This window comes from Syngnathus leptorhynchus, chromosome 12, assembly GCF_054491065.1.
Source record: "Syngnathus leptorhynchus isolate UIUO chromosome 12, UIUO_Slep, whole genome shotgun sequence".
NCBI classification, from domain to species: domain Eukaryota; kingdom Metazoa; phylum Chordata; class Actinopteri; order Syngnathiformes; family Syngnathidae; genus Syngnathus; species Syngnathus leptorhynchus.
The window spans coordinates 1,437,970-1,461,784 of NC_141206.1; the positions used below are offsets into that span (position 1 = coordinate 1,437,970).

Sequence of the window (23,815 nt, forward strand, 5' to 3'; positions counted from 1 at the left end):
GGAACCCCATGTACACTGTCAGCTCCTTGCTTCAGTCCCGTCGGTGTGGCAGAGGAATCCAGTACCTGGTTAACCAGGGAGGGTATGACGACTCCCACTGCTTGAGAGTTCCGGCTCGATGGCTTCTCGACCTGTCCCTCATCGAGGCGTTCCACCGCCTGCATCCTGACCAACTGGCTCGCTGGCGGGGGCGTCCGAGGGGTACCGGGAGGGCTGTGGCACCCGGTCACACACTACGCCTTCTGTTGTCTCTCGCTGGTGCCATCGCTCCTGGATTTGGCTTCTGACGTTGTGGAATCAGACACCTCTACAGCGTACTGATCCACTGCGGAGTATTGATCCGCTACCCACTCGTTCCTGTGGCATGCGTACCATGCCATAGGAACGAGTGGGTAGCATACCAGCTGATTCCCAGTTGCCGACCTCGCTTTGTGTGCTGACCGACTACGCCTGAATGCCTTCTGTCCTGACCAGCTGCCCGTTTATCAACCAAGCCCAAACGCCGCCTGCCCTGATGGACGATCATCAACCACGTCTCAGCTTCGCTCTCGGAGTTCCCCAAGTTCGATCTTCCTCAATCCCTCAATAAACAGTGTGCAGCATTTGGTCGCCCCGTTCGTCTGTCCCTGTTAAATGGACAGTCTTCAATGAACCTAACATGCATGTTTTTGTGAAGCAGTAAGGAACCAGAGTGCCCAGAGAAAACCAAAACTAGAAAACCACAACCAAGAGTTGAACCTCAGAACTGATGTGCTAATCTCAAGCACAGCGCCATGCCAGCATTTAGACTCAAATAAAGCAAATAATCTTGATGAACAGAATGACACATCTGGCTTTAACACTTCACTAAAATGAGAACTATTGAAAAAGATTACCAAGAAGCCTGGAGCACAAATACATTTTCCTGTAACACTGTGGCAATCTGCACCATTCTGGCACTGGCACACCTGCTGACAGGACTCTCCATAGAATCCTGGGGTACACGTCTCATTGCAGTAGAGTCCAGACCAACCTGACAGACACGTACATTCCCCAGACATTGGATGGCAGCTGGAAACAGAAAAATACAGCATTATTAAGGATTGAAAATGTTTTCTGTTTGCTTGATATTTAGATTCTTTATTCATCTACCAGTTTTATATTCTGATTGACCCAATTAAAAATATTACAATAATTTAGCAGAAAAATCCACCTGTTTTGATCCATCTCAGAGGGTGGCTATTTTGCCTTGTACATCAACTTTCTGTTGACTGAAAATGACATGAGAGTGCCTAAGGGCTCAGGTAACGACCATGACTCTTGTGTTTTCTGGGTTTGGTCATGTGACATTTTTGCAAACTGAGCCGTTAGGAATTGAGATGTCATTTTTACCTGCCAGTATGTGTCAGTACAAAGCAAAATGGCTGCCCCTTGATGGGTGGATTTTTCATCTTAATTCATGTTCCACAAATGCAATATTAACTTGAATACTGTGTTTCGGGGGTGCATTTTATTGTCAAGAAAATGTTTGACTTGAATTTCCCCATAAAGTCCTAAGGAATCCAACAGTTTGACTCTGAAATAGTTTCCTGCAATTTTTCTTCCAATGTAAGTAATCGTTGCAAAAGTCGCATCGTGACATTAGAAGTTCCACAATCGAACATTAGAACAACTTGATGTGAAGTACTAAATACTGTACCTCTGCGTATTTTGGGCATTGCATGGACACTTCCTGTCACACAGTAGGCCATAGTTTCCTTTGGGACACAGTTGAACGTCACACAACTCGCCTGTGTAGCCTGGCTCACACAAGCAATTTCCATAGTTATGGTGGCATTTGCTGTTGTTTTTACAGAGACATCTCTTTGTACAGCCAGCACCATAAGTACCAACTGGACATTGATCCTGACACCTGTCCACAGAAATGCACAAGGTCACACTAAGTTTACATATTCCAAAAGATGTGATTATGCATCTTCTCAAACAGATTTATTTTGTAAAAAATTATCATAGAAAATAGTTTTATTTATACTAGCTTGCACAACATATATCACACTTCCAAAGTCAAAGTCAAAGTCTGCTTTATTGTCAATTTCTTCACATGTTAATTTAGTATATGGCTCGGAGATTTGAGTTATTCCTTGCCCTCATAGGAGTTTAAGATCAGGGGATGGCTGAGAATATTGTCATTTGTCATTTTCACATGTCCTGAGTGTTGTTAGTCACCTAAATGTTGAACAGAGACTCTGATGTAACAAAGTCAAATTCCTTGTTTGGCACGCTCAAACATGGCGAATAAATTCTTCTTGAATCTTGAATTCTTGGCAATAAATGACTTTTCAGTGACAATTATTCGACAAAAATGTACCGTAATTTTTGGACTATAAATCACGTTTTTTTTCATAGTTTGAGTGGGGGGGGGGGGTGACTTATACTCAGGAGCGACTTATATGTGAATTTTTTCACAAATTTCCAAAATTCGCGATGTAGTGAAACCGCAATAAACGAACCGCAATGTAGCAAGGCATTACTGTCATTTGAACTGCAAGTGACATCAGCAGCGCGGCGGTTGTTTACATAAGGACAAAGGATTTGATCACGGGATGACGTAGATGACAAAGGGCCCCATGTTTGAAGGGTTTAAGGATTTGGAGTGAAACAAGGTTTGAAAAAAAAATAAATAATAAATAATAATAATAATGATAAATAACTATAACTAGCTATTTGATATATTTTATTTCGTGTAGCAACTTGGATATGTTTTTATTGTTACAGTTCAGTAGTTGTTGGCTCATTGAACACAGATGGTTTGATAATATTGTTATATGATAGTTATTTGAAATATACTTTATATATCGTTATATGGGTCTGTGGAATAATTAGAAATGCAACTTACAACGAGTCCAACGTCAGCGGCGTGGCGCATATGCGGCGCATACGCGGCATTGTTTACATAAAGGACGATCGATGGATTTAATGAATTGGAGGGACACAGATGGTTTGATAAACGTGTTATTTATGTAATACTTATTTGAATAACTCTGAATGTTACTCAGGCCCGTTCTCAGCTCCTCGTTTTCGTATATGTCATGTTAGCATACCGTATCGTTTAGCCTGTTGTTGCTGGTTCATGTCTGTTCTTGGTGTTGGATTTTGACAAATAAATTTGCCCCAAAAGTGCGATTTATACTCCGGTGCGACTTATATATGTTTTTTTCATTTTATTGTGCATTTTATGGCTGGTGCGACTTGTACTCCGGAGCGACTTATAGCCCGAAAAATACGGTACACATTTTAAAGTTTTTAACATTAGAACATACTGCACATCAAGTTTAATCTTCAGGAACTTGCATTGGTAGCACTCAAGTACCTAAAAATGATTAGGGCTTGTTTTTTCAGTCTATATTGTGAGAGCATGGGAACATAGACAACACTTTATAGTCATGGATGGATGGATGGATGGATGGATGGATGGATGGATGGATGGATGGATGGATGGATGGATGGATGGATGGATGGATGGATGGATGCATGGATGGATGGATGGATGGATGGATGGATGGATGCATGGATGGATGCACGCACACACTCGTACGAGATCTTTAACTACACCAAAGCCTATAAGTCAGATTCCTCAAATTTAACACGTTCCTGGCAAAGCACTGCAAACAACCAGTCCAATTAATCCCTCTTTCATATTTGTTCCATATTGTCAAGGTGCCCTCACTGGGTTGTTAATGGTTTCCAGAAGGTTAGGGCGCGGCATGTGCTGCTGATTTCCAAGCAGCGTTACACCATGATGTTCACTCAAACCCTTATTTACTCTTAATGGGCACATGGACAGGCTATTTCTGTCTCATCACTGGCTTGCTTAAGTATATGGTGCATGCCCTCTGATATTGCTAATTACATGGAATTCAAAATGTGGTGGGATCTCAGCGAGGTTTGTCCAAGAAAATACTAACTAGGTCTGTTGGTTTTGTTTTCTTTCTGTGATTGTCCAAACAATGTGAAGGGATAGGAAGATATTTGAGTTAAACTTTGCACCGTTATTAACAAGCTGTAAAGTTTGCTCACTTAACTATATACTCTAGTGTAATTGAGGACAGATCATATGTACCAATAGTAACTATGAAAAACACACAGAAGACTTAGACCCAAGCTCAAAAGTATGAATCAAAGATGAATGAAACAAACGAACAGTTAATATTATGTCTGATAGTTTACAGTTAGCGCGGCTCGGTGGCGCACTGGTTAGCACGTCCGCCTCACAGTTAGGAGGGTGCCGGTTTGATTCCACCTCCGACCCTCCCTGTGTGGAGTTTGCATGTTCTCCCCGGGCCCGCGTGGGTTTCCTCCGGGCACTCCGGTTTCCTCCCACATCCCAGAAACATGCTTGGTAGGCCGATTGAGCACTCCAAATTGCCCCTAGGTGTGAGTGCGGATGGTTGTTCGTCTCTGTGTGCCCTGCGATTGGCTGGCTACCAGTTCAGGGTGTCCCCTGCCTACTGCCCGATGACCGCTGGGATAGGCTCCAGCACGCCCGCAACCCCCGTGGGGACGAAGCGGTACAGAAAATGGATGGCTAGATGGAGTTTACAGGTGGATCGAACAGAAAGACAAATGTTTGATTGTTTTAATTTGCTGTTTACACCAAAGAGAGTAGCGCTCAAATTTCGATGTACTGTGTATAGTAACAATAAAGGCAATTCTGATTGATAGAATTACAAATCATAGCATAAAGCTCTTTTTTTCTGTTGGAGCGAAATGTGTCTCTTACTGATAGTTTTGCCCACTCTGCCTTTTATGCAAGAACCACACTGGAGACAATTTGCCCATTTTACGCTTGCAAGCGGAGAAAGCCATCAGCACCGTGTGTGGTATAGAGGTGCTTGCTCTTGCATGGGAATATTTATTGAGAGAAAGCAGGGTGGGGGTGAGAGTGAACCGTTTGTGGCAGTCACCTCTGCAACCTGGTTAATCAGTGCAGAGGGTCTTAGCTCTTTGTTTTACAAGGTTGTGGAAACAGATACTGGTGGAGCATGTTAGATAACTAACTCCGCAAGAATGTTTCCACATCATTTGGAAATTTTCAACAACTGAATGTGGAAACTTTCCACGAGTCAAGGAACGGTGGAAGGTTTTAACAAAGTTAGTGATTCTAGTCTACATCCCAACATAATCATACGATCAAAATAATTTGTCAACCCTAACACTTACCGTTCTCCCATGTATCCGGGGCTGCAGAGACACAGTCCAGTGGATGAACTACATAAGGCATTGTTGTGGCATTGGCATTCCTTGGAACAGTTTGGACCAAATCTTCCTTTTGGACATGGTTGTCCACATACTGTACCCTATCAAACAAAACAATACATTCATACAATAAATAATGATTTATATACTATATATTAGAGAATTATCTGATAGATGACAGACGGACGGATAGACGGACGGACGGGCGGACAGGTAGGTAGGTAGGTAGGTAGGTAGGTAGGTAGGTAGGTAGGTAGGTAGGTAGGTATACACACACTGTGCACATGTTTAATATTTTCCACCTAACTCGGTGAAAACATGATGAATGTCTCCCTTGGTTTGTATCCCTCCGCTTTAGCTTTATCTATCCTAAAATGTATGGTGTGTTATCCACAAATTCGTGTTACAGGTCAGGACTATTTTAACAGATTGGATAATACTAATATTGCAATAAAAAGTTTGTGAGACAACAAAATGAATAAAGAATTTGTGAGACGACAAAATGAATGTCAATGTTATGTGCTTGTGTTAATGTAGACTTCTAGACAGGATGTGGTTTGCCAATGTTAGGATAAAAACTCCAAGCAAGAGAAAACAGAATGCCTGTCTCTTTCCAAGCTACAGAAATAGTCATACAAACCTCAATGACGCACTGGCCAGAACTCAATGAGGAAGTTTCCTAATATTTTCTTGAAGTCTTGCTTTCTTCCTACAGGACTCACTTTCACTTTCTCTATTTACTCGTGAGATGCCCATTTTTAAGAAGAGAATAGGACTGTCTCCATATCTTATTCCCCATTTCACTTATTCATCATTTCAAATTCCCAACTGCACAACACTTTAGTGCAGCAGTCCCCAAACTATGGCCCGCGGGCCATATATGGCCCCCTCCACATTGGACTTGGCCCCCTGAACAATACCAGAGACAGAAATAAAAATACTAAACAATACCAGACCCCCTGAATAATACCAGAGACAGAAAAAAAATCTAAACCATATCAGAGACGGAAAAAAAATGCTACTACAACCTCACTTTGCCCCAGCACGTTTTTACCCTTATGGCCACCCATACCCCAGTCATAGAACGTGAAAGAACGGAGTAATGGCAAAAAGGTTGGGTAAGAGAAAAATTGATTTCGAATGCAGGGTATTTAACCCGCAGTGGACACACGATTATTTTTTTTATTCAATTCAAAGAAAAGGCTGCTTGTCAATAGACGGTGGCGGTATTCAAAGAATACAACCTGCACCGACATTATGAATCCCATCACAAAGACAAGTACACTAGCTTGCAAGGCCAAATGCGACAGAAAAAATCTCAAAGCTAAAAACTGGACTGTTAGTTCAGCAAACTACATTTGTACGTCAAACTCAGCTGAATCAAGCATTAGTTCAGGCCAGCTTCCGTGTTGCTCAGCTGATAGCAAGCTGCGGTAAGCCTTTCACCGAAGGAGAGTTTGTCAAGAAATGTTTGAATGTTGTCGTGGAGGAGGTCTGTCCCGAAAAGAAAGATCTCTTTAATGCCGTGAGTCTGTCGGCAAGTACAATTACCAGACGCGTTGAAGAAATTGGGGGTAATGTGTATGCCCAGCTGCAGCAGAAGACTAAAGATTTTGATTTTTTTTTATTAGCACTGGATGAGAGCACGGACGTTGATGAGAGCTACAGTGGTGTCTACTGGGCTAGCCTATGGAACCTATAAAACTGGATTATAAGAAGAGAACACAAGAACTTTGAGAGACAATTGAGTTTCTACTCTGACACGTGAAGTTGAACTTTTACCCAGGATTGTGCACGGCACAACATAACTTTCTTTCTATTAAGAACCTAGAGAGGGTTATTTGATTCTTTATCAAGTTCATAAACAGTGTTGTTGGCCTATATATTTTCTGCATCATTTTATTCTGTGAAGAACCCAGAGAAGGTTATTTGATCTCAGAAAGGGTTATTATTTGGATATGTGTGGTGTGCTGGAGTGTCAGCATGTTTTCTGGAAAACAATAAATGATTACATTTAGGGACCCCTGCAATTGTCACACTTTTTCTGTTAGAAACTGACCCCGGCCCCCCATCAGGGAAGGGAAAGGTTATGTGGCTCTCACTGGAAAAGGTTTGGGGACCCCTGCTTTAGCGCTTGATCTTCAAGTATGCAAATTGTGCCAAACGATGGAATAGATGTAATTAAATTGTTTGGGTTCACCTACTATGCTCAATGATTCTAATTTCATGTGCGTCTGAGTTATAAGGCTTGTTAGGCTGAGGTTGGTGTAGAGGAATTTGGCTTCTTAAAAGAACATATTTAGCATGAACTTTAATGGGATTGTGTTAGTACTGCTGTCTTGCTCCAATGTCTACTAGCCCTTCATTTTAGCTTGTTGTCCTTGTGATTTTGTGGGCACTCTCTGTCACTCTCGTTTTCCCATAAGGTGGGCACAGAACACCCAGGGTCACTTAACCTCAAATAACTGAGGAAAGGCATCAAGTGCTTTATTAACTAGAACACCAAGGATGCATAATGCACTGTCAGATGTCCTCCACTACTTCTTTGCTCTGTTTGAAGAGACAAGTAACAACGCCCCCAATAGGAGACACACACCAAGTTGAGACACCCAGACTTGACTTGACTTGACTTGAGACACACACCACCAACTGATTACACGCCATTCACCCCAACAGATGTGAGGAAGACTGTGCAAAAGATTAATTCCTGCATACCAATGTGCAGGGGTCAGGTACTGAAGATTTGTGCCTACCAGCTGCCTGAAATGCAAATGGTCTTTTTTAACAACCAAGCCTCTACACCTACAGTATTATCCTTTAACCCAAGAGCTCCACAGACACTGCTATGAATGGCTATCGGCCAATAGCCCTTATGCTGATAGTCATGAAAGGCTTTGAGAAGATGATCGTGATTTGAATTGAAAACTTCACTGATGCCACCGGTAACGCTCAGTAGTACACCTAGAAGAAGGACACTGACACTGATGATGCCATCTAAGCATACAGCACCTGACAGCACCCACAACACCCGAGGAGCAAAATGAGTCCTGAACTTCCTGACAAACAGACCACAGACTGATCAGATTCACAACACTGTCTCTTCCCATTGCCCTCATGACTGGGTCCTATTGGCTTTTATAATATGGGATCACAATTCTATTATTTTCTGTTGCATTTTATTTCTAACCTATGGGGCCCGGCCGGGCATAGCCCGAAAAGAAAACGTGGGTCCCCCTTCCTATGGGCTCACCACCTGTAGGAGGGGCCAAGGGGTCGGGTGCAAAGTGAGCTGGGCGGCGGCCAAAGGTGGGGACCTAGGCGGTCCGATCCCCGGCTGCAGAGGCTGGCTCTAGGGACATGGATTGTCACCTCTCTGGCTGGAAAGGAGCCCGAGCTGGTGTGTGAGGCAGAAAAGTTCCGACTAGACATAGTCAGACTTGCCTCCACACATAGTTAGGGCTCTGGTACAAGCCCTCTTGAGAGAGGCTGGACTCTTCCACTCTGGAGTTGCCCACGGTGAGAGGCGTCGAGCAGGTGTGGGGACACTTATTGCCCCCCGGCTGGGCTCCTGCACATTGGGGTTCACCCCGGTGAACGAGAGGGTAGCCTCCCTCCGCCTTCGGGTGGGGGAACGGGTCCTGACTGTTGTTTGTGCCTATGCACCAAACTGCAACTCAGAGTACCCACCCTTCTAAGAGTCCCTGGAGTAAGTGCTGGAGAGCGCTCCTTCTGGGGACTCCATCGTTCTACTGGGTGACTTCAATGCTCACATGGGCAATGACAGTGAGACCTGGAAGGGCGTGATTGGGAGGAACGCCCCCCCCCCCCAGATACAAACCCGAGCGGTGTTCTATTGTTGGACTTCTGTGCTCGACACGGATTTTCTATGATGAACACGATGTTCAAACGTAAGGGTGTCCATGTGTGCACTTGGCACCAGGACACCCTAGGCCGCGGTTCGATGATCGACTTTGTAGTCGTGTCATCGGATTTGCGGCCGCATGTTTTGGACATGCCCCTCCGTGAGTCGTCACCTTATTGTGGTGGAGGGGTTTGCGTGCCCCTATGATCCTAGGAGCTATGTTGTCTGGGGCTTCATGCCCCTGGTAGGGTCACCCATGGCAGAAGGGTCCTAGGTGAGGGGCCAGACAAAGCACGGCTCAGAAGACCCCTATGACGAGTACAATATATGGACCTAGTTTTCCCTCGCCCGGACGCGGGTCACCGGGGCCCCTCTCTGGAGCCAGGCCTGAAGGTGGGGCTCGAAGGCGAGCGCCTGGTGGCCGGGTCTTCGCCCATTGGGGTCCGGTCGGGCATAGCCCGAAAAGAAAACGTGGGTCCCCCTTCCCATAGGCTCACCACCTGTAGGAGGGGCCAAAGGGGTCGGGTGCAAAGTGAGCTGGGCGGCGGCCAAAGGCGGGGACCTTAGCGATCCGATCCCCGGCTGCAGAGGCTGGCTCTGGGGACATGGAATGTCACCTCTCTGGCTGGAAAGGAGCCTGAGCTGGTGTGTGAGGCACAAAAGTTCCGACTAGACATAGTCGGACTTGCCTCCACACATAGTTTGGGCTCTGGTACAAGCCCTCTCGAGAGGGACTGGACTCTCTTCCACTCTGGAGTTGCCCACGGTGAGAGGCGTCGAGCAGGTGTTGGCATTCTTATTGCCCCCCGGCTGGGCGCCTGCAAATTGGGGTTCACCCCGGTGAGCGAGAAAGTAGCCTCCCTCCGCCTTCGGGTGGGGGGACGGGTCCTGACTGTTGTTTGTGTCTATGCACCGAACGGCAGCTCAGAGTACGCACCCTTCTTAGAGTCCCTGGAGGAAGTGCTGGAGAGCGCTCCTTCTGGGGACTCCATCATTCTACTGGGTGACTTCAATGCTCAAGTGGGCAATGACAGTGAGACCTGAAAGGGCGTGATTGGGAGGAACGCCCCCCCCCCCCCCCCCCCAGATACAAACCCGAGCGGTGTTCTATTGTTGGACTTCTGTGCTCGACACGGATTTTCTATAATGAACACCATGTTCAAGCATAAGGGTGTCCATGTGTGCACTTGGCACCAGGACATCCTAGGCCGCAGTTCGTTGATCGACTTTGTAGTCGTGTCATCGGATATGCGGCCGCATGTTTTGGACACTCGGGTGAAGAGAGGGGCGGAGCTGTCAACTGATCACCACCTGGTGCTGGGTTGGCTCCGATGGTGGGGGAAGATTCCGGTCCAACTTGGCAGACCCAAACGCTCTGTGAGGGTCTGCTGGGAACATCTGGCAGAACCCCCTGTCAGGAAGAACTTCAACTCCCACATCCGGCAGAGCTTTTCCCACATCCCGGGGGAGGCGGGGGACATTGAGTCCAAGTGGACCATGTTCCGCGCCTCCATTGTTGAGGCAGCCGATCGGAGCTGTGGCCAAAAGGTCGTTGGTGCCTGTCGTGGCGGAAATCCCCGAACCCGCTGGTGGACACAGGCGGTAAGGGATGCCGTCAAGCTGAAGGAGTTCTATCGGGCCGTTTTGGCCTGCGGGACTCCGGAGGCAGCTGACGGGTACCGAATGGCCAAGCGGAACGCGGCTTCGGCGGTTGCTGAGGCAAAAACCCGGGCATGGGAGGAGTTTGGCGAGGCCATGGAGAATGACTGCTGGACAGCTTCGAAGAAATTCTGGTCCACCATCCGGCGTCTCAGGAGGGGGAAGCAGAGCACAGTCAACACTGTTTACAGTGGAGATGGTGTGCTGCTGACCTCGATTCGGGACGTCGTGAGTCGGTGGGGGGAATACTTCGAAGACCTCCTCAATTCCACCGACACACCTTCCATTGTGGAAGCAGGGCCTGGAGACTCTGAGGCGGACTCTCCGATCTCTGGGGTCGAAGTTACTGAGGGAGTTAAAAAACTCCTCGGTGACAAGGTCCCAGGGGTGGATGAGATCTGCCCGGAGTTCTTAAAGGCTCTGGATGTTGTGGGGCTGTCATGGCTGACACGCCTCTACAGCATTGTGTGGACATCGGGGACGGTGCCTGTGGATTGGCAGAGTGGGGTGGTGGTTCCCCTCTTTAAGAAAGGGGACTGGAGGGTGTGTTCCAATTACAGGGGAATCACACTCTTCAGACTCCCTGGTAAGGTCTATTCAGGGGTGCTGGAGAGGAGGGTCCGTCGGGAGGTCGAACCTCGGATTCAGGAGGAGCAGTGTGGCTTTCGTCCTGGCCATGGAACAGTGGACCAGCTCTACACACTCGGCAGAATCCTCGAGGGGGCATGGGAGTTCGCCCAACCAGTCCACGTGTTATGTGGACTTGGAGAAGGCGTTAAACCGTGTCCCTCGGGAGGTTCTTTGGTGGGTGCTTCAGGAGTATGGAGTGCGGAGCCAACTGATAAGGGCGGTTCGGTCCCTGTATCACCGATGCCAGAGTTTGGTCCGCATTTCCAGCAGTAAGTCGGATTTGTTCCCAGTGAGGGTTGGACTCCACCAAGGCTGCCCTTTGTCACCGATTCCGTTCATAATTTTTATGGACTGAATTTCTAGGCGCAGCCGAGGCGTTGAGGGGGTCCGATTTGGGGACCTCAGCATCGCGTCTCTGCTTTTTGCAGATGACGTGGTGCTGTTGGCTTCTTCAGGCCGTGATCTCCACCTCTCACTGGAGCGGTTCGCAGCCGAGTGTGAAGCGGTCGGGATGAGGGTCCGCACCTCCAAATCCGAGTCGATGGTCCTTGGTCGGAAAAGGGTGGAATGCCCTCTCCGGATCGGGGATGAGATCGGTACAGAGTCCGCATTACTGCTGATGCTGCACCGATCCGTCGTGGTGAAGAGAGAGCTGAGCCAAAAGGCAAAGCTCTCGATTTACCGGTCGATCTATGCTCCGACCCTCACCTATGGTTACGAGCTATGGGTCGTGACCGAAAGAACGAGATCCAGGATACAAGCGGCCGAAATTAGTTTCCTCCGCAGGGTGTCCGGATGAGGTTGCTAGGGAGAGGGAAGTCTGGGAGTCCCTCCTAAAGCTGCTGCTCTCCCTTAGAGATAAGGTCAGAAGCTCGGTCAACTGGAAGAGACTCGGAGTAGAGCCGCTGCTCCTCCACATTGAGAGGAGCCAGATGAGGTGGCTCGGGCATCTCATCAGGATGCCTCCTGGACGCCTCCCTGGGGAGGTGTTCCGGGCATGTCCCACTGGTAGGAGACCCCGGGGACGACCCAGGAGGCACTGGAGAGATTATGTCTCTCGGCTGGCCTGGGAACGCCTTGGGATCCCCCGGGATGAGCTGGATGAAGAGGCTGAGGAGAGGGAAGTCTGTGAGTCCCTCCTAAAGCTGCTGCCCCCGCGACCCGACCCCGGATAAGTGGAAGATGGATGGATGGATTTTATTCCTACCCCAAAAGTCTATAATAAATGACATAAGGACGACATATGGTAATAAATTCTGCGCCATGACATGAGTAAATGCGTGATGGATGCTATGCTAAAACAGTTCATTGTCATATTCATAGTGAATCATGACATCTCCTCCAACATTCAATGTTACACCTTATGAATGTTTTTCTGGAATTGAGAAAATCTTCCACAAACACACTTTTAAATATTTCAGACAGTATTTCCATGAGAGGGGAAGTTATCATTCAATAACGACATATGTATTTTTTCCCCACTATCAGTTCTCTGATGTGCAATGACTAGTCGTCCCAATGCTTTTGCTTACCAAGTGCAATTCCTTGAAGGTGTCTCAATCATTTTTGTTTGTTGCCGTTATAACAACCCGTAAAAGTACACATTTTATAATACAATAAGTAAAAAAAAAATGCTTTTTTCTGGAGAAAGAATGTTAGAGATGTGTGCATACCATCCATCCTGCCGGACAAGAGCACTTTCCACTCACATGGTGACATATGCCGCCGTTCTGGCAGGGACACCTCTCTTCACAGTGCTGTCCATGCTTACCCGGAGGACATACATCCTCACAACTGCAGAGAAAACCCAACAATATTCACATGCAAACATATAGTGTTCAGACAGTTTCTCCTTGGAAGATCAAAAGGTACAATCACAAACAATTTTTTTTTTTTTTAATTCATTATTTAAATAAATGATCAGGTTATTTATGCTGTGTGAAAGGGAAGTAATCGGAGTACACAGTAAAAAAAACTGAGGCTTTGACTGTATGACAGACAACTAAACCACATGCCACACTAAGCAGTCATTCAATAGATACCGTTGCCAAATCCATTTGTTCTGTTTGGCATTATTAAACCAACAAGGCATTGTGTGAAGATGCTGTTACAAGAGTCATCTTGTCATACTCACTTCAAATAAAATTTGATAGGCTCTCTATGGTGCTAATAGTTTGTTCTAGAGGCCCAACGCCTGAAGACTTTCTTAAAATATTACATTGCTGTCTCCAATATGGCTTTAGATAAGGGGGTGATAATCAATTGACAGTAAATTTTACAACTATACTGTGGAGCCTTCAGATAGTGAAATGCAGCTGCAGATTCTGGCTTTGAAAACAGCAGCTGTCTTGCTCTAACGACATTGTCAATGGTAACGCTGCATCAGGCTGCATGAAGTCATGGAAATATGTGACTGCTACATCATTGCCTCATTGTGGTGAACATTTTCTACATTAGTGAAACAAACATTGGGAAAACACACTATTGTTTGTTTTTACTTGTAGCACAACAATGTCCAAAATAACATTGGGACTCTACAGGCAGTAATAATCTGTTGTAATTACAGTAATCCTTCGTTTATTGCTGATAATTGGTTCCAAAAACCACCCGCGATAAGTGAAAGCCGCGAAATAAGGTCACCCGCTTATCTGTACATTAGTTGTGTCAATAAATGTATATGAAACCATTTAAGTGCATATTTTATGATTAGAACATTAGATAATTGTTTCAAACATGTAAATAATACATTAGTATAAATAACATACAGAAAATTGTGTATAAGTATTAAAAATATAAATATTATACCCGTGTGTGTGTGTGTGTGTGTGTGTGTGTGTGTGTGTGTGTGTGTGTGTGTGTGTGTGTGCGCGTGTGTGTAACATGTTAAGAAGTACCTAGCAGGCTAACGAGTTAGTGGAAAGATCCTAATTCGCGATCGTGCTAACACGTGAAAACGGACCTCTAAAGGAATGTAAACCAACATTTGGAGCAATACTACATTGTCCTAAAGATTAGACACGTGATCGTTCATTTCTCTTGTTAGGAGACCCACTTACATCGTCAATGACTGCTGTACAGTGTTCCCTCTAATTTTTCAAGTGTCTGTGCAAACACACAAGCTCTGTGTGCACACTGTGGACGACTGTGTGCAACACCAGATTAAATAAAAAATGAATAAATAAACAAAATATTGTCAATGAGAACGTGCTCAGGGTCGGATTTTGTTTTGTGTGGCAGCTTGTTCCTTTTCTGTCTGTCTTTTGCGCTCCCTCGCAATAATGCACTGATCTCGTCCCATCTTGAGTCTTTGTACAATTCCAACAGTTTTCAAATGACATTTCTGCTAAATGTGACGCTTGAGGTAGCCAAACTTTTCAGTCCATTTTTTCCCCTCCGTAAACTCGCCTGCCACTTTGGCTTCACTGCATGTTTTGCATAGTAGACCTTTCGCATTCGAAAAAGAGAAAATCACACTCAGTTTCACCCTTTGTTCTTTTATTTGCACACACTCGAACAGCCATTCCATCTTAAAAGAACTGCCGCATCTCTTATTTACTTTGGCTAGGCGAGTGGACGTGCCGCTGCTCTTTCGTTTTGCCATGATAAGGGGTTAGCTTACTTAGCATTTGCATCTCTTGACCCCGCCGCACTGTTTTTAGCTAGCTAACCTGCACAGCGCGAATGGGCAGGACACATTTTCAGGCACTGTTAATGCTATGATTGGCTATGTAGCGCAAGTGAACCATATCATATGATTGGCTGGACACCTGTTAATCACTGATTTAAACTATAAAAAGGCACAGAAAGAAAATCACTGGTCCACTTAATTAGATTAGATTACGTCTAACATTAGATATTAATCAATCAGTTTTTCCTGAATTTTATTATGTGTGCAGCATGGAGTTTCTTGTGCGCAGAGACTGCGTGACCAGTGCGCAATTGCGCGGCTGCGCAACTTAGAGGGAACACTGCTGCTGTACCACTGTAACATTCTTAACACATACTGTAAATATGTTTTTAGAACAGCTTTTGTTGTTATTATAACATTTTTTATAACAAGGTACAAGTGTACATACCGTAACTTTCGGACTATAATTCGCGTTTTTTTTTCTTAGTTTGGGTGGGAGGGCGACTTATACTGAGGAGCGACTTATATGTCAATTTTTTTCACAAATTTTCAAAATTCAAAAAAATAAACCCCCAAAAAAAGGGAAGCCGCGAGAAACGAACCGCGATGTAGCAAGGAATTGCTGTAATTTGAATTTCAAGTGACGTCAGCGGCGCGGCAGTTGTTTACATAAAGGACAAAGATTCAATCACGGGATGACGAAGAGGACGAAAGGCCCCACGTACTAACCGGCATCTTTAGCGGCTTTGTTTGTAAGTGACACGGAGGATGAAGAGTTTGAAGGATTTAATGATTTGGAGTGACACAGAAGGTTTGAAAAACTATTATGGCTTTTACGCACGCCCGGTCCTTCTCGAAGGGAGCTCTCTTTCACCTCCGTGGATGGAAGTCGGGGGCTGCCGCTCGGCTGGGTGGCTGTCCGGGAACGGTGGATAGGGCTCGGACATGGCTTTTACGCACGCCCGGTCATATTCTACGGAGCTTTCTTTCACCTCCGTAGATGGAAGTCGGGGGTCGGCGCTTGGCCGGGTGGCTGTCCGGGGACGGTGGATGGGGCTCGGACATGGCTTTTACGCACGCCCGGTCCTATTCCATGGAGCTCCGTGGCTGGATGTTCAGTAGTTGTTAAATAAAGAGCCGTTTACCAAACCCACGTCTTTGCTTGTACTTCGTTAACGCTACAATACAGTTACGTACTAGATCTGTGGAATAACGACGAGGCTGACGTCAAGGAGCATGCGCGGCTTTGTTGACAAAGGACAAGGAATTTAATCAATGGATTTAATGATTTGGAGTGGCACAGATGGTTTGATAATATTGTTGTAATATGATAGTTATTTGAAATATACTTTATATATCGTTATATGGGTCTGTGGAATAATTAGAAATGAAAATCACAACGAGTCTGACGGCGTGCGTACGCGGCATTGTTTACATAAAGGACGATCGATTGATTTAATGAATTGGAGTGACACAGATGGTTTTATAAACGTGTTATTTATGTAATAGTTATTAGAATAACTGTGAATGTTATGTCAGGCCCATTCTCAGCTCTACGTTTGTGTTTATGTCACGTTAGCATACCTATCGTTTAGCCTGTTGTTGCTCGTTCATGTCTGTTCTTGGTGTTGGATTTTGACAAATAAATATGCCCCAAAAGTGCGATTTATACTCTGGTGCGACTTATATATGTTTTCTTTTTCACTTTATTGTGCATTTTATGGCTGGTGCGACTTATACTCCGGAGCGACTTATAGTCCGAAAATTACGGTACTATAAATATGTTTTTAGAACTATTTTATTAGCGAGGGATTACTGTACAATGACAAAACCCTTTTGGGTTTTACTCCAGTTAGACTCCGGCTCTTTGGTAATTAAGGGGACTTCTAGGTTGTTGTGTCACTGAATCAGGATAAGCATATCTCCTGCAGTTCCATCTTCCTATTTACCTGCACCCTTGCACACGTCATATCATAGTTGGAAGCAGTTAAGATTGTCACATTGGCTACGAGGTCGAGTCACTGACTGCCCTGCGTGGGCTTGGCTCAGGTAGTATAAAGAATAGAAACCATTTTGGACATATTTGACCTTTCCCCCACATTGAGGAGAACAACACTCCATGAGCGTGTCTCGATCGATTTTTTGGGTTAGAGGCAAAAAAAGTTAATTTTACACTTGAACTTACAAAGCTCCAGTGTATCCTGGTGAGCACTTGCATTCTCCAGTCACATGGTGACAATTAGCCCCATTTCGGCACTGGCATTTCTGCTGGCAACCATTACCATAGGTGCCCACCTCACATACTTCCTCACAACGCCATCCCTTGTATCCAGGAGTGCAGATACAGGCTCCAGTAATGGGGTTACATAGAGCTTTGTTCTGGCACTGACATCTGTTACTGCAGTGGGGACCCCAGTGGCCACTGTCACAAGCTGAAGAAAATAGCATAAAAAAACAAACAAACAAACAAACAAACAAACAAACAAACAAACAAAGGGTTATAATGTATAAAACTGATATGCAACATTAGATCTGTCCTTTTTAAATATCATTTAACCTTATCTTGCATTGCTTAAATGCATCACAATAATCAGAAAAAAGACATCTAATAGGGGTAATAAAAAAAACAATCTGAATTGGAAAATCATTTTTTTATTTAAAAGATATGAGTGCATCAAATCAAATGGAATGTTCCACCTTAAAATATATTGAGATACAAATCTTTGCAGTTTTATCCAATTGCTTAGGAGACTTTCTGTAAATATGATTTTCTTTTAATTTGATGTGCTTGTCCATTCTATTGTCTTTTGCTGCTCTAATCAGTCAATTTCCCACAGTGGTATTGAGTCTTATCTTCAAACATACTTAACTGATGACCAAAATTGATCGTGACTAATTTGCACACTAGTGAAAAGTCGCCTTTCATCGTTTATCCACGGTGTATTAGACACACAAAATGTACATTTGCAACCCATAGTATCACTACAAGTTTCTTTAATTGTGTGTGATGTTAGGTCTTCTTCAAAGCCAAAGGCACATGTAATCAAGTCTTACTTCGCTGGACACATGACATGCCAAATAAAAGACTGCTTGTTTTCTAATGAGCTTGTCCATGGAGGCAGTTAACAGTTTAAGGGGTAGATGAAAATCTAGCCTTTGGTGTCCAAACTGATCATACTACATCTTTAATCGAACATAATATCTCGAACTAAACCATTTGAAACAGTGTATTATGTTGAGAGAGTAAATGTGTTTATTTTTATCACAATCTGCCATGACCCACAAACCATTAGTTTCAGTGTTGCAGCTGTGGAGTTAGCATTAAAAGCAAGGCAGGGCAATCTATGGTAAAATCTATCCATTTTAAAATATTTTTTCTCCCAATCAGTGACATTTAATTTACTTCTGTCCATTATTAAACTTTAATCAGACCAGTCCTTAAAATTCTGGGTCCAATTTCCCAAACCAGGTTTGACAATAGGTGAAGATTAATTTTTTTTTTTAATCCAGGATTCTGTTGAATTAACTTTCTGAAATATGGATTAAAATAGTCTCAGTCCCTAGTCAAGTTAAATCATCTCCTGTCTTGAAAAAAGACTATGGAGTGAATCAACGCCTATTTAATTAAGCCTGAAGGTTCAGCTTCAGAGCAGAGGTTAAATGCTTCGCACTGTCCATGGTGAAAGAGAACTTTGAATACATCAATGACACTGAGACCACCAAAAAAGAGAACGATTTCTCAAAGTGACGTAACCCATACAAGTACTTACAGTATAACCTTGAGGGTTTTGAGATGTAGAATTTTCCACAGTAAAACAGCAGATTTGAGTGGTGTGCGTGAATCAACTGTTTGCAAAATAGTGCACAATGTCTACAAAGTATTATGTGAATTTTTTAAAGATTACGTCAGATGTGTGTGTGTGTTTAAGTGTGTGTGTGTGTGTGTGTTTATTAATCCACCCATTCATTTTCTATACCGCTTGTCCCCACAGGGATCAAGGGTGTGCTGGAGCCTATCCTAGCAGTCATCGGGCAGTAGGCGGGGGACACCCTGAACCGGTTGCCAGCCGATCGCAGGGCACACAGAGACAAACAACCATCCGCACTCGCACTGACACCTCGGGGAAATTTGGAGGGTTCAATCGACCTACCAAGCATGTTTTGGGATGTGGGAGGAAACCGGAGTGTCTGAAGAAAACCCACGCGGGCACAGGGAGAACATGCAAACTCCACACAGGGTGGGATCGAACCCTCCTAACTGTGAGGCAGACGTAATAACCAGTGCACCACCCCCAAATAAGATGTGACATATATTTTTAGTTGTAATTAGCATATTTGGTCATCTAAAAGTAATTAAAAATAGGGCTGGTGGTGGAACCGAACCCGCAGGCAGACGTGCTACCCGGTGCGCCTGTGTGTATTGATAATACACACAAATGAAACAATTATAAAAACGTGTACAACCAGAACACAAATAAAAAAACAACAGTATTCTTCAAAACTGCTTTTACATGAATAATCGTGGATTTTCTTTGGGGGGCAGATCCTCTTTTCACCAAATAAACTCAGCTTGAAAGTGAATACTGTATGCCCAGAATGCTAATTAACACTATGCCAGTTCAACATTCGTAAGCTGTTCAAGTGATTAACAAGCTCCTTTTCTTCTGCCTGCATTAGCCTGCTTCAGACTGACCTGATAAAAAAAAAAAAACATACTTCCTTTTTCTCAGGCAGTCTAGTTGTGTGTTGAGGATTCAGGGACAGACAAAGGGGATTAGCGATACTAAGATGCACACATGAAACCCTTGTGCATTCACATCCACCAGCCCAGAACCCTTATGAAACCTGACCTGGATTAAAGAAAGGCCAAACTCCAGGAGCTTGAGGGTCCCTATCCACTCGCTTGACAACGACTGGTTCTTATTCATCTGTCTATTCGGGACGGCTATGAAAAACATAGCTGTATTGCTGACGATGGACAAAGAATTGGATAAAACTACAACATGGTTGTCAAAATTATCATTAGGAAAATGTTGCAAACTGCTGATGTCAAGTTTTAGAAATTCAAGTTCAGCTGTTTTTTCCCCTCAGCGACGGACAGTCCACAAAAGAGATGGAAGGGGGGTGGGCTAAGTGGAGAATGGGAATGCAAGTGTTTTCTTCCCATCAATTTAATGATTCACAGTCTACCAAGCATGGCACACTCACAGGAAACCGTTTTTTTCACTGATACAGAAGATTCACAAGGAGTGAAAAAAAATAATCCTACTGCTTCCCTGAACTGTTTTGGAATGTGTGTTCTCCTCTGGATTCCTACTGAGATCACATTAGAACTGTTTCATCAGTATGCAGTGTTCTGTGGTGATTCCATGGTGTACAAGACAAAAATAACATACAAGCAAACCAAACAAATGAAAACAACTCAGTGTCATTTGTTTGTTCCATTTTCAATTGACAATGGAAAATGTAATCATGACTAATTGTGTTATTTGTTTTTAGATAGGAATAAAAAGCTGTAGTAAAGTAAATATTTACATTTTACTCATCTCAATGTATGACAAATAGAATGATTACAATTATTAAGTATTATTAATTACTAATTAGTAACCTATCTATTTAATTTAATCAGATGTATTCTTGTCCTCTCTTGTTATCGTTTTTGTTGTGTCCGAGATTTATATTGTCTATCTGTTTATTCATGTATTTAACTGATGGCAACTAAATTTCCCCCTGGGCTCAATAAAGTAGTATCTATCTATCGATCTATCTATTTTCTATAAAAAATACTTTATTTAGTATTTACAGTATGCATGCTAAAGCTAAGGTCTCAAAAGCAAACTTCAAAATACGTATTTTGGCCTGTTGTCATGTCCTTAGTCACAAGCTCCACTGCCCCAAGACATTTCCCGCCACACAATTTTCTGCTATTATTCGTGCTCCCCTTTGAACCCAGCTACCCCCATTTCCTGTTATTGCTCCCTAAACTGATGTTCAGACGTATTGTTAAGGGCTGTTGACCTGAAAAACACAGTCAATACCTCACATCTTGTGGTCTATTTTGAGAAAATGAAAGGTTTGATTGAAAAGTTATACACGGTGACGCTATGCTTAATAACTGACAACAAAATCTGCCGGAAACCTCGCATAATCCATAACGCTTCCAAACAAAACTTTCATGAAGCGTTTGTGTCCTGGCAAAAGCAAAACGTACACTCAACCAGAAGTCACTTCACATTCTGCACTGTTACCATATTTAAATTACTGGTCAGACGTCTGGGGAAACACTTGCAAGCGCTACCATTACCACCATGGTTAAAGCAGTGCATGCTTATACTGCAAAAAAGGAAAAGAAGAAAAAGGGCCATGAAGAGCATACGTGCATAATGTTGTATTTCTTCACTGCACAGAGCAATCTAAAGTTGGGATCTTGTAGATTCTAAAACTGCACAATATATAGGTTTGGTCGCTGTGTTCAAATTATGTTTCAATGACTTAGCAATATATAACTTATCTACTTGCTTGACAGCAAATTGTTCTAATTCATCTGACTACTTAAAATGGCCACAGAACACCATATTGCTGACAATGGTTTAAGGGTCAAATGTCTCCTCAGTGACAGTCCCCAAAAGCAGTAAAATGAGGGTCCGCTAAATGGAGAACAGGACTGAAAGTATATTTTTCCCCCAACTCTGGTGATTACGCAGTCTACCAAGCATATCGTACTCATGGAAAAGAGTGTTCTAACTAGCTGAAGGATTCACAAAAAAAGAGAAAAAAAACACCTACTGTGTTCTATTTCTTTCCCAAACTGTGTGGGAATATGTGATCTCTTCTGAAGTTCAAAATGTCCCAATAAGTATCTAATAAATACAATTCGCTGATCAGTTTCGAGATACTGCTCATAGGTCTGGAAAGATGGCTATTAATGCAAATACAAATCGTTTTTAAAAAGCATGTTATGATGCTTAATTTCAGCTTTCTTCATTTAACATGGTTCATATCATTCACATTTTTGGGAGTGTGTATTGAAAATGTTTTTCAATTATAACATCCCTTCACTTGACACTATTGGCTCTTATTCATGTCTAGTCAAATGGCTGTGTAAATTGGGTGTTTATTCAGATTCATTGTATTCTAAAATGTTTTTCAGTTATTTAGCAGTTGTGCCCAATAACCTGAACTGGAATTGTCGGGTCTATTGCCGTGCGAGTCGCAACACCTGGGTGTATTTGTCATAGTGTGGGATGTTTCTCAAATGCAACCACTCACTATACTTCCATTTACATGAATGCCCTTCAATCAGCAAACAGTCAGTGAAAAAGGCCTGCTGTTAGCAACTATAACTGAAACAACCATCTTTTTTTTTTTTTCTAATTTACTTTTAAATGCAACGCATTGAATTCCCCACTTATAGCAACCATCCATCCATCCATCCATCGATTTTCTGAACTGCTTATTTTCCCAGGGGTCGCGGGTGCGGTGGAGCCTATCTCTATCTCTCAGGCAGCTTACAGCCTGAACTGGTTGCCAGCCAATCACAGGGCAACGGCAAGCAACCATTCACACAAACAATCACACCTTAGAACAATTTAGAGTAGAAGTGAAAATTTCAACTGTCCTGGATGCTGTAGCTCCTATGAAAACTAAGATCCATTTATATTGACCTAAAACGGTTTGGAGGTTGACTATGAGGGTCATTAGTTTGAAATCAAAGTACTCAAATGCGGAGCTTAAGTGGAGAAAAATTTAACTCCTAGCTCCTTTTGAAATGTACAGACAACGTCTAATTTTGACAAAGAGTTAGTAAAGGCTTGGCAACAGTTTTCTGAAATCATTAGGAATAACCTAAACCAGGGGTGTCGGTGTCAAACTCATTTTTTGCGCGGGACGCATTGTAGTCATAGCTTCTTTCAGAGGGCCATTATGACTGTCAACCCAAATAAATGTATGAGGACCTCATATTATATACAGTAAAAGCTACAAAACAAACTGATAAAAAAAATTGTTTTCAAATCAGACGAGTAAAAACTGGTCAAATATATAAAAAAAGATATTAAGTTATAAGTGAAGACAATTTGCAATTCTCGTAATGACACACGAATTTGATGCACAATTTGTCTTCGCGGGCCACATAAAATGATGTGGCGGGCCGTATCTGGCCCCCGGGCCTTGATTTTGACACCAGTGAACTAAAACCAATAATAAAGTTTATCTGTTTTTCCTCTTTTCAAGCTTAACAGAACATGAGGCTCTCCCAAACAAAGATTTGTCACCTCACAGATAGCAACAGCTGGAGGACTTACTGCTGGAGCAATTGGACCCCCCCCATCCAGGCTCACACTGGCAGGTGTTGGGGGCCAGACAGCGGCCGTGAACACAGCTCTCTGCACAATGAGCTAAAAAAGGAGAGAGAAGTATGTAAGGCAATGTGTGAATCAGAGAACATCTACTTTGCTTGTTGAAGGGACGTGGATACTGGTTTGGAAGCACAACGATTTGACTTGACTTAAGTATCAGTACCCCATGTTGCTCCACTTCTTCCATTATATAAGAGAAATTACATATTTTATTAAATGAAATGCATGAGAAGCTAAAATGTTGCTGTGTCATTTAGAAGCAGAAAAATGTCTGGATACCCTTCAGTTAATTCTGAGTCTAAAATGTATGCTCACCGTCTAGAATCAAAACCTGGAAGAGTCTATGAGCTACTATAAGGTGCTGAAGGGTAATTTGTCTTGCTAAATTTGGATATAAGTTTCTTCAAATAAAACATGGAGGAACATGCAAACTCCACACAGGGT

At 43.6% G+C, this 23,815-nt stretch overlaps 1 protein-coding gene across 6 annotated transcripts in view; it reads right to left on the minus strand.

The window, feature by feature from the left end:
- megf10 (multiple EGF-like-domains 10) overlaps window positions 1-23,815 on the minus strand; it is a 56,718-nt gene that overhangs the window by 18,553 nt on the left and 14,350 nt on the right. For 4 of the 6 annotated variants that reach the window (XM_085925671.1, XM_085925674.1, XM_085925673.1 and 1 more), the window contains 6 exons: window positions 23,318-23,410; window positions 17,200-17,446; window positions 13,060-13,180; window positions 5,200-5,336; window positions 1,679-1,891; window positions 876-1,050 (listed from right to left, as the gene is read on the minus strand). In XM_085925671.1, coding sequence (XP_085781797.1) covers window positions 876-1,050; window positions 1,679-1,891; window positions 5,200-5,336; window positions 13,060-13,180; window positions 17,200-17,446; window positions 23,318-23,410 — 986 coding nt within the window. The remainder of the gene's footprint in view (window positions 1-875; window positions 1,051-1,678; window positions 1,892-5,199; window positions 5,337-13,059; window positions 13,181-17,199; window positions 17,447-23,317; window positions 23,411-23,815) is intronic. The other 2 variants (XM_085925672.1, XM_085925675.1) reach the window with 2 other exon arrangements.